The 12,246-nt window shown below is 42.7% G+C and overlaps 1 protein-coding gene across 1 annotated transcript in view; it reads right to left on the minus strand.

Moving 5' to 3' along the window:
* fndc5a (fibronectin type III domain containing 5a) overlaps positions 1-10,359 on the minus strand; it is a 54,808-nt gene extending 44,449 nt beyond the window's left edge. The window contains exon 1 of the mRNA XM_063033643.1: positions 10,161-10,359. Coding sequence (XP_062889713.1) covers positions 10,161-10,344 — 184 coding nt within the window. The 5' untranslated portion in view covers positions 10,345-10,359. The remainder of the gene's footprint in view (positions 1-10,160) is intronic.
* Positions 10,360-12,246: the final 1,887 nt, after the last annotated feature.

Raw genomic sequence — 12,246 nt, forward strand, 5'->3', positions numbered from 1 at the left:
TTGAAATGTGAACTCTTATAGTCAGCAGGCAGTAGTGAAAGCCCCCACCCTAAAAGTGGTATAATGGACGTCAGTGCCATGTTCTCAGTAAGGTGGTACCATATGATATGATCTGCAGTCAGGCCACAATGACATTCTCCCCACATACTACACATTGATTAATGGCCCTTCTACAAGTATTATGGTCTTTAGCCCAAGAAACTTCAGTAAAACAGCAAAAACTTGCTCTTGTTTATACTATTTGTTGAAACACAACACCATGATACTGGACTGTTACCAATAAAACTCAGAATGGCAATAAATATCGATTATGCCGGCAAAGCTCCGATTCTGGGAAAACAGAAAAAAGAAAGTTCTTCTTGTGTGAAGCCAGACAGTGATTACAACATCAATCTGAATCTTACCAGGAGTTTGCATGTCATGATTTTCAATGGTGTTCTTCTGACAATGATCAGGAGTAGACACAGTGACAAGTTATTCACTCTCTATGGCCTGGGAGCATTGATGTCGATGCGCTGGGACACATCATCCGTGATGTGACCTGGGTCACTGGGTCTTTCAACATCTGGTCTCCCGGTCGGGATAGTGCTAGTGAACAACACTACTTGGGGTGATGTCTTCCAGACAGCCCACAAAACTTTCTCTTTCGCTTCTTTTTCTTTTAAGTGTGTTTCTGGCACCATTGGAGTCTGTGATCTACAGTTTAAAGGCGAATTTTTGGGCTGATTGAGTGATCTGGCGCTTTGCTGTCTCTGAGAAGATTCCAGGAGCTGAGCGACATCGAGGCCAAGAAACTTGGAGACATCAAGCGAAGTGATGAGCAAGCCCATGATCAACTCCATTTCTCACCAATCTCGCAGATTAAAGCATCGAGGCGAGTGAGTGTTCAGTGCTGTCTACCAGCTTCTCGTTCGCTGCCGCTGAAGAAAGGTGTCTGTGTGTGACAGTCACGTTCTCCCTTTTGCTCACTGCTCCCGAGAGAAGGCCCCTACGTTCCAGTGGTCTTTCTCTCTCCCCTCCAGTGCCACTGGAGGGTGGTGCCAAAGTTCTGGGTCTGCAGCTTATGGGTTGCATTGGAGTTTGCTTGTATTTCAGTCCGACTCTTCTGATTTTTATCTTTCTATGCACTATGTTTTTGCTCGTCGTTTCTTGCTGCCACTTGCACGATTTGTTTGCTTTTTGCACGTGGGGGGGAGTTGATGTTTTTGTCATTTGCACGATTTGTCTGCTTTTTGTGCGTGGGGGGGCGGGTTGATGTTCTTGTCATTTGCACAATTTGTTTGCTTTTTGCATGTGGGGGGGGGGAGTTGATGTTCTTGTTGCCGTTTGTGCAATTTGTTTTTTGCACCGGGGGGGGTGGGGTTTGATGTTTTCCTTTGAACAACTTCCATGGCTTTCTTTGTTTTGTGGTTGTCTGGAGCAGACGAATGTGAGAGTTGTATACAGCATACGTACTTTGAAAGTAAATGTACCTTGAACCTTAAACATCAGACACCCTTGTCTGGGTGACCCAGCCAGGGTTGATGAAGCTCTGGCTTGTGTCCCAGTGGCATTGGTCCACGGGTCACACCTCTTGATCTATAGTCATCTGGTGGCTCGTTCAGCAGCCTCTGGGACGATCCTGATGGCTTCTCTCTTTGCAGCCCCTGTAATGCCAAGGAGAGAGTTCTGCACAACAAGCAGGCAGCAAAACCTCTACACCCCACCTCTAAAGGTTCGCATCGTGCTCTCCACCTCTGTTTTTGGCACTGCTCTACCAGCTCCTGGTATTTGGCTTTTTCATACTCAAATGCCTCCTCAATCTGGTCTTTCCAAGGTACGGTCAGTCCTACCATGAACACCTACTTCGAGATTTCTGACAGAATGACCATTTCAGGCCTCAGGGGTGATGGTGCAATGAAGTCAGGGAACTTTAATTGCTTGTTAAGATCAATTTTCAATTGGCAGTCAGACGCCATGGTGAGCAAACCTGCTGGTGATCTGGGCTGAGGCTGTGGTTGGTCCCCAGCTTTGACAATGATGTGATCAAGTCAAGGAACTTTAATTACTTGCCATGATCGACTTGCAGTGGGCAGTCAGACGGCGTGGTGAGAAAACCTGCTGGTGATCTGGGCTGAGGCTGTGGTTGGTCCCCAGCTTTGACAATTAATTATAGTCTCCTCAGATTTTTTCTCCTGCTTTCACCCCAGTATCAGAACTGAATCAAGTAATGATGCAGAGCATGAAGCTAGCTGTTACCACTTAGTGCAAGAACAACTAAGTAAGAGCATTAATCCTGAATCAGTAACACATTTACATACTGACAACACTCTTGTACGAGTCAGAATGCTGGAGAGTGGCAGAGAACGGTGCTGCCAAGCTGTCGTCACTCCATACCATGAACCGCCGGACGATCCTCCCTATTTTGTGGCCAAGAAAGATCTCCGACCACATCCTACTCCCTCAGTGTCTCCAAGAGGACATGGCCACAATCATCACGAGGAAACATTGAAGATGGATTGTACATGTGATGGGAAGAGAGGCCATCTCCATTATCAAGGCAGCACTCCATTGGTCTTCTGAAGAGAAGAGGAAATGTGGGAGGCCAAGGACAACTTGGCGCCGAACTGCAGAGGCAGAAATGAGGACGCTGAACCACATCTAGGGCACCATAGAGAAGACAGCCTCGACAGAGATGGAGGACTTCCAATGGCTTTCCTAAGGACCGACAGAGTAATGAGCAGTAAGTAAATAAATAAAATTTGTATTTACCTCGGGGGAGGAAGGGAACATCAACTCAGACCATGAGAGGCCTGCGTCGGGCATTTTCATGCCTTACAAGGCGCAGATTGGAAGTCTGTGTGGGGCGCCATTCCTCGCACAGACACGAGAGCAATGTGTGGTTTAGTGACTTGCCCAAGGACACAAACACGTTGCCACAGCTGAGGCTTGAACTAGCGACCTTCAGATCACTAGACGAACGCCTTAACCACTTGACCACGTGCTCAACACATTTACCTCAGGTAGTGTAGAATTATACTGACTCTCAATCAATTCGCAAATCTCAAGAATATAAGCTCATGGGGTGGTTTAAGAATTGGTGCCTCTTAAGTTGTCTGCAGTGCTGACCTACAGTACCAGAGGAATGACTGAGGAGTGAGACTGTGTTTATTTGTTCTACAGACATCCCACCCTGCAAAAACTCATTTCAGGGAGGTAGCACCATCAATTTGCGGGAGACTTCCGGGAGAGGTGGAATGTCTGCAATAGAGTAGCTCCTTATCAAGCCAGCCAGCTAGTTTAAATAACATTTGCTATGCTGATGAATGAATGACACCTGTTAAACTCACCTCAACATGTCTTTTACAGTCTTAACCCACCATGGGCAATAGAAAAGTCACTGTTGCAAACAGTGCAGCGAGCAACACTGCCATTATTTTGACCCCTATTAGGCAGGGGTACACTTTAGTATAGTCTGGGGTGACGTACGTTTTATATTTTCTTTTTTTGGAACACTCTTGCTCTTGCTCTCTCTCTCACGCTCTCTCTCTCTCGTGGTCACTCTCGCACGCTCTCTCTCTCTCTCGCTCTCTCTCTTGCTTTCTCTCTCTCGCTCTCAAAAAATTGATTTCCGTGACATTGTATATAATTTGCGGGCATCAGGGAGCCACTATTAATATGCAGGAGAGTCCCGGAACTTCCGGGAGAGGTGGGATGTCTGGTTCTATGTACTGTATATTCCATTGTTATAAAGTGCGGGATGCTAATGTATGAGCAACAAGTGTAGATGTCTGAAATTCTTTCATTTATTATATTAGGTTGTTTAAAATTACTAGAAAGCTGAATGTCAGATGAGGACTCAATGAGTTGTAGAGGCAATCAAAGCAACGTGCAGACAAAATGCTGGAGGAACCCAGGAGGTCAAGCAGGGTCCACAGAAATGAATAAACAGTCGACATTTCAGGCCAAGACCCTCCTTCAGGACTGAGAAGGAAGGAAGAAGACATCAGAATAAAAAGGTGGCGGAAGGGGATGAAGGCCAGCCGGAAGTGATAGGTGAAGCCAAGTGGATTGGAAAGATAAAGGGCTGGAGAAGGAATCTGTGAGGTGAGGAGAATGGGACATAGGAGAAAAGGAAGGAGGAATGGACCCAGGGGGAGATAATAGGCAGGTGAGAAGAGATAAGAGGTCAGAGTAGGGAATAGAAGAAGAGGGGACTGGGAGGGAATTTTTAAAAAATTGATATTCATCTCTTCAGGTTGGAGGCAATGTTCCCTCTAATTTGTAACGATCAGTGTGTGCAAAAATCTTGTGCTGTGCAATCTTTTTTGTCCAGTGACAATAATATGTGCACATTGAATAATTTCTTCAATAAAAACAGTATAAATAAGCCTGTTCTAAAATCTGCAGAGAAACCATTGCAAACTCCTCATTGTCAACGCCATGCGCATCAGAAACTGGAAAAGGAAGTGTGCTTGTGTACGATCGTGAGATATACTTAACATGCCGACGAGGTAGAGGGTGACAACCTTTTGTGCGCAGTTCTAACTCTTTTGTGCGCTAGTGGCAAAAGTTGTGTGTGCGCGTACAGATGCATGCACCTTAAAGGGAACAATGGTTGGAGGCTACCCAGATGGAGTGGCTCCTCCACCCTGAGGGTGGCCTCATCATGGCACAAGAGGAGGCCATGGATTGGCATTTTGGAACAGGTATGGGAATCGGAATTTGTACAATAATGTGCCACAAACAATTTCAAGACTTATTTCTTCATGCAGGTTACTTATATTGAAAGTTAAAGATTCCCTCTACCTCAGTAGTTTTACTAATTGATAAATATACAAAATCTCAGTGCATTAAGAGATTGCTCTTCAATGAAGTAGTTCAGAGCATTACCTGGGACAATACATCAATGATAGACCAGGAAGCTAGGTAGACATACACTCCCATTATTTCAATTTGCACATTAAATATTCTAATTGGTGATTATTTACATTTACTCAAAGAAACAAACAATTATGCGAGATAAATAAACTGAAATTAATTCTACACATGAAAGATACTAGTGGTAAGTCATTGTAAGTTTCATTTCATCTATGCATTTTGTCGGTCCAATTGATTGTTGTACAATTTCAGCTGAAGCCCAACATTTGCACTACATTTTTTCATTGCCTCGATGCCAGCTCTTCGATTTATTACAGGCAGGAGACAGACTGCAGATGCTGGAAATCCAAAACGACTCGCGCAAAACACTGGAGGAACTCAGCAGGCCAGGCAGCATCTATAGTAATGAATACACAGTTGACGTTTTTGGGCCGAGACCCTTCATCAGGACTCAGACTGTTTATTCATTAGCATAGATGCTGCCTGATCTGCTGAGTTCCTCTGGCTTTTTGTGTGTGTGTGTTGCTTTGATTTATTATTCAGAAATAATAGAAAATGCTCACAAGATTTCTAAAATAGATTTATAACAGGATTCAGTGATTCAGGAACAGCTTCTTCCCCTCTGACATCTGGTTTCTGAATGGACATTGAACCCACGAACACAACCTCACTACTTTTTTTCCCCTCTTTTTGCACTAATTATTTAACTTTTCAAAAATATATGTATATTTCTTAGTGTAATTTACAGTTTTTATTATCATGTATTGTAATGTACTTCTGCCACATAACAATACATTTAATGACATACCATACACCAGTGATAACAAACCTGATTCTGATTCTGAACAGAAGTAATTCAATTTAACAGCTTTTTTTCTTTTGGTCTGCTTGTCAGAGGATTTATATTATTACAACGATTACCTCTTGAGTAATGGTTTCCTCCTTTATAAGATTTCCAAGGCCATGCATATATTTTAGGTACAATTGCACTGCAGGGCATATTATAATGTGAAACATGCACTATAAAGAACTTGGATGGCAAGGAAATGAAAACATACATCACTGGATATAATATTGGATACTATCTAAGAAAGGATGTGCTGACATTGGAGCCTCGCTTGGAGTATTGTGAGCAGATGGGTCCCCTTACCTAAGAAAAGGTGTGCTGATGTTGGGGAGGGTTCAAAGGAGGTTCATGAAAATGATTCCAGGATTGAAAGGCCTGTCATATGATGTGAGTTTGCTGGTCTGGACCTGTATTCACTAGTGTTCAGAAAAATGAAGGGGGAACTCATTGAAACCTATCGAATGTGATGGCCTCCATAGAATGGACGTGGAGAGGATGTTTCCGATGGTGGGAGAGTCTAAGACCAGAGGACACAGTTTCAAAATTGAGTGTTGTCCATTTAGAATGGAGGTAAGGAGGAATTTATTTAGCCAGAGAGTGATGAATCTGTGCCACAGACGGCTGTGGAGGCCAAGGCATATTTAAGGCAGACGATAAGAGGTTCTTGATTTGTCAGGGTATGAAGGGATATGGGGAAGAGGCAAGAGAATGGGGCTGAGAGGAAAATGGATCAGCCATGATGAAATGGCAGAGCAGACTTAATGGTCCAAATAGCCTAATTCTGCTCCTATATCTTATATTAAAAACAAGGCAGAAAAAAATTAATGATCACAGCTTAAATGTTCTACAAGCAATTTTCCTTTGTTAAACTAACTGCTTTCAAATTATTATTATTATTATTATTATTACTTTTGTATATTGCTTGCACATTATTGCAGCAGGATCTAGAGGAACATTGTAACCTAGTGCAGACTAAACACAATCACAGAAGTATTGGAAGCTACTGTTTTTTTTTAAATAATGCTTTTTATAAGATCTGTACTTTTTAACAAACTCATGAATTTTTCACAGTCACTTGCAGAAAGCGGTACGGCAGCTAAACTAACGGTTTATCACCTTTCCCATTTTTCATTGGTTAAGTATTAGCACATTGCCCACGTGATGTAATTGTTTTAATTATGTAGCCTATTAACTAGTTTAATCCTATCTAAGGAATTTCCATTATCTTATCCATAAAAGTGGTAGATTTTTCAGAAGTGCCGTTTTTATTTCTTTTTACTCCTTTCTCTGACATCCCTAAGCATTAATACCCATCTTAGCATCATTTCTCAGCTCTTTATTGACTTTGCTTAGTATTTTTATGTTTGTTTGTACTCTAAAATAAACTGAAATCTCAGAAATATGACTGGTCACCATTTTTGACTCCTGGAAGAACCCTAAGGATCAGAAATTAAACATTGATCCAACAGAAGCAAAACTTACTCGACAACAAACTGTCTCTCCATGATGGGATGTGGCATAAAGGATGTCAATAGACTGCCTGAGCCAATGACTAATGAAGTCCAACATTTAACTTAAGTACTACTTACTAACTGACCCGGCTGGTGGTGTAGTGGCATCAGCGCCGGACTTCGGGACAAAAGGTCCCGGCTCCCCTGCACGCTTTCCATCCGTGCTGGGTTACGAGCTGGTGATCTCTTTGGAAACTCACCCAGCAGAAGGCAATGGGCAAACCACTGCTGTAACTTGCCTCGTACGTGGTTCTGCAAAATCGTCCGCTAACCAGAGAAACTCTGGATGTGACGTACCTTTCCTGTACTACTTACTAAAGGTTACTGCAGTAACTAAAAGTTATAATCATTTTTGCTTAAACTGTCAATTTACATGAATTTACAGTAAAAACATTTGAAACCTTATTTTCATCCAATGAAATAGGTGAATTATACTTTTATTTTGCTGACTTTTGTATCTCCCTCAAGCTCTTCTCTAGTCTTCCCTCACCACATTTTATCCAATATCACTGCCTTAGACCAGGGGTTCCCAACCTTTTTAATGCCGTGGACCAATACCATTCAGCAAGGGATCTGTGGACACCAGGTTGGGAACCTCAGCAATAGACAGACCAACTTCCCACTCCTTTAATGTGATTCTTACTAATTTTGTGACCACCCAGTTTTCGTTTCTGACACCTACAACAGCTGACTTAAAGCAGTATCTCACATTCGGTATTGTTGGAGGCTCCTTTTAAAACAGTCTTAATTAAAAATAATCACCACCAGCTCCTTTGCCCTTGTAAGATCCCTACTAATCTTCAATGGATATTTTACTTCCAAGTGGATCTCTTCCAAATCAACTCCAACTTTTCAAAAACTCATATTTGGATCTCACCAATTTGATTTCCCAATTCTTGACACTGCAACAAAACAATTTCAATTAAAGCAACACGTTAACATCCAGGGACTACTTTCATCACATCTTCAATATATTGAATTTTCTCCATTTTTGACATCACCCTCCTTCAACTCTTCTCCACTGGTTCGTTTTTCATTTGGTTTTCATTTCACCCACCCGATGGGAACCAGATTACAAACTCGGATTGAATCAGCCTGTTTGCCTTATCATATCCACATGCAAGCTCTGCCCATGGTCTCCTTTTCAATATTGTACAGGCCCCTTACACCTTACCTGCTTCTAAAATCCACATTTATAACATTGTCACTTTCTTTCCCAACTGTGTCTTTCCTAGTCTTCGTTCTTTTGTTTTCCAAGATTGCTTCTGCCAAATTCTCTTCCCATTCAGACAGACAAATGGGCAGAGGGGGAATGCATGTCAGGCAGTTGGGTTAGTGCACAGGGGCATCGTGGTTAGCACAAACATGATGGGCCCAAGGCTCTGCGTCTATGCTCTGCTGTTTTATGTGAGTTGCAAAGGTGGGTGGGGGCAAAGCCCCTTCTGTGCTTAGACACAGGACATTCTCCTTCACTCTGCCTTCTCCAGACGACCCCAATCCCTCTTTGAGGGACCATAGCAGACAGTGTGCTATTGCCTGCTGTTGTTTGCACCTCAAACCATCATTGGAAATTTGTGTAGCTTAGCCCATCTATACCACCAGTAAGGATGAATCTAACCACAGGACCCTGGTCAGACCCTACATGGAGTACTGTGCTCAGTTCTGGTCGCCTCACTACAGGAAGGATGTGGAAACTATAGAGGAGACTTACAAGGATGTTGCCTGAATTGGGGAGCATGCCTTGGTTGAGTGAACTCGGCCTTTTCTCCTCGGAGCGATGGAGGATGAGAGGTGACCTGATAGAGGTGTACAAGATGATGAGAGGCATTGATCGTGTGGATAGTCAGAGGCTTTTTCCCAGGGCTGAAATGGCTAACATGAGAGGGCACAGTTTTAAGGTGCTTGGAAGTAGGTACAGAGGAGATGTCAGGGGTAAGGAATGCGTGGAATGGGCTGCCGGCAACGGTGGTGGAGGCAGATACGATAGGGTCTTTATGAGACTCCTGGATAGGCACAAGGAGCTTAGAAAAATAGAGGGCTATGGGTAACCCTAGGTAATTTCTAAAGTAAGTACATGTTCGACACAGCTTTGTGGGCTCTAGGGCCTGTATTGTGCTGTAGGTTTTCTATGTTTCTAAACAATTCTTGAATGCCACACCTACAGGTTTCTAATTTAGCATCCCCAGGTAAATCCATGTCATGTTAATCAAATGTTAGGAGCTAAATTCAGACTTTCAAACCAATGAGATTGAGAGCCCTCAGTAGCTTAAGGTTCGTGCGATGCTATGACAACAAGGGGAATTCTGGAGTTAGGAATTCGGTTCTGGCACTGTTCTGTAAGTAGTCTCTGTATGTGGAATGTGTGGGTTTTCTCCAGATCCCGATGAGTCAGGGTGTGAAATGTTATGGGGAAAAGGCAGGAGAATGGAGATAAGAGGGAACTAGATCAACCATGATGAAATAGCAGAGAGGACGTGATGGGCTGAGTGGCCTAATTCTTCTTCCTATGTCTTCGAGTCTTATGGTTTCCTCCCACAGTCCAAAGACATACCTGATGGGTAAGTTGGCCTGAGATTAGGGTTAATTGTGTTTATCAGGGGTTGCTGGGGCGATGTGACTCGAAAGGCCGGAAGGGGCTACTCCACGCTGAACCTCAATAAATATATTAAAAAAATTAGAACTGCATCCATTTTGTGTCAACTTTCATTCACTGCCAAAATAAAACCTTTTATATTTTCAGTAAAGAGATTATTAATGAATCTGCTGCCAAATTAATACAAGTCAACAGACACTTATTTGAAGTAGCTTGTTCATATATACAGAGTTAAGCATGATAACAAATCCCTGAAATTAATTTGAAATGTTCTAATTTTGCAGAATACAGCTGGTAATCAGACTGAACTCGCATCATTAAATGGTTCTATTAAAGGGTACAGATCTACTGTTACCTTTCAAGGCCAATTTCTCGGCTTCCTTTGGGGTCCGGAAGGAGATGGGCTCACTGGCCGGGCTAACGCCTGTCAGGCTGATGGACTGAATGTGGACGGTGTACTCAGTGTCCTCCTCTAGGTCCCACAGTATGCAGGATCGCGTTGTGGTATTCACTTCCTGGATAAGGCGTAGCATTCGCACATCCTTCCTCTAGAAATAAAGAGTAAACTTTTAACGCTGGAACAGAATTAAACTGACCTTTGAACATTCTCGGGGAAACAACTGAGCTGGAAAAGAATATGAAATCCGGACACAGCTGCTTTGTGTCAGTACGTGCTCTTTATATTCTGCAATTAATTCCCTAATAGCTGTCAGATTAGTGAAGTAAGGCCATTAATTTTGGAGCTGTAAGGAGACTACGGGAGGCAGTGTGGAGATACGACTCTGCCAAAGGAGGAGTAAAGCGCTCCTTCCCTCCGCTAGCCTGCAGGTCACCCTTGGGCAAGGTGGAACACCTGCTTAGCCCCCGATCAGGGAGATGCGAAGCCATGGGAGCAGGCGGTGGATGGTCGTACGAGCAGCCGGTGCAGATCACAAGTCCTGGTTATGTGACCACTGACGCCAGGCAGACAATCTCTGAAAAGTATTGATGATGGCTGGGATCACCCGTCTTGCAAAGACACTGCCCAGAAGAAGGCAGTGGCAAACCATCTCTGCAGGAAAATTTGCCAGGAGCAAACATGGCTATGGAAAGACCACAATCACCCTCATCATACAACACGGCATGTAATGATGATGATGATAAAGGTTACCAAATGGTGACCATGTGGGTTTCCTCCGGGTGCTCCGGTTTCCTCCCACCGTCCAAAGACGTACCGGTTGGTGGGTTAATTGGTCATTGTAAGTTGTCCTGTGATTAGGTTAGGATTAAATCGGGGAATTGATGGGTGGTATGGCCTATTCCACACTCTATCTCAATAAATAAATAAAGAAATGCATTACCCCTTTCAACCCAATTCTCCTGCCTTCTCCTAATTACGGTTGACACCCTTACTAATTAGGAACCAATCTACCCCTGCTTTAAATATACCCAGTGACTTGCCCTTCACAGCATCTGTGGCAAAGATTCACCACTCTGTGGCTGAAGAAATTCCTCCTCATCTAATAGCGTGTTTTCGATAGACTAGAGTTAAAGGCACAAGGCTTCTAGTATGTAATGTTTTCATGGTATAAATTAAACAGTACATAAATTATTTCCACAGAAGTGAACACACTTCTGACATAAATATATGTAAAGGTAATAGGAATAAGAAAAAATTTAAGGCTTTCTTCCAGGAAAATATTGAAATTATGTTTGAGAATTGCCTCAGGAAAGCCTAAGGGCATAATTCAAATTTCAACTTTCTGGATAAATTATACAAACTTCCAAGAGCTACTTCATTCTATGTGCTGATTTCATTATCAAAAGAAGTGCCGTAATTATTTCAGGGATTGAAAGTATTTCTGAGGAAATGCATGCTGAGTTTCTCCCTCTGCTGCCTGCGCTTATTAAATTCTTATCTGAGTTTACTGCCCTCCCAGCAGGCACTCACTTTAAATCTTAATTCCTCAATTTTGTGCTGTTTATTATTGCAGTCCATCGTTTGGCCTGACTCCACAGCATCCTCTCTCGATTAAGTGAGGTGGATAATGTGGGGTATCAACTAATCTGTGTTTTTGCCACTTCAGTGCCCAACCTGAGTTTCACAGAAATGCCCGCTGGAGGATTTCTGATTTACACTTTATACTTTACACTTTATTGTCGTCCAACAACTGATACTAGAACGTACAATCATCACAGCAATATTTGATTCTGCGCTTCCCACTCCCTGGATTACAAATATTAAATATTAAAAATAGTAAAAGTTAGTAAATATTAAAAATTTAAATTATAAATCATAAATAGAAAATAGAAAAATGGAAAGTAAGGTAGTGCAAAAAAACTGAGAGGTAGGTCCAGATATTTGGAGGATATTGCCCAGATCTGGGTTAGGATCCGTTCAGCAGTCTTATCACAGTTGGAAAGAAGCTGTTCCCAAGTCTGGCCGCACGAGTCTT

This window comes from Mobula hypostoma, chromosome 26, assembly GCF_963921235.1.
Source record: "Mobula hypostoma chromosome 26, sMobHyp1.1, whole genome shotgun sequence".
NCBI lineage: Eukaryota > Metazoa > Chordata > Chondrichthyes > Myliobatiformes > Myliobatidae > Mobula > Mobula hypostoma.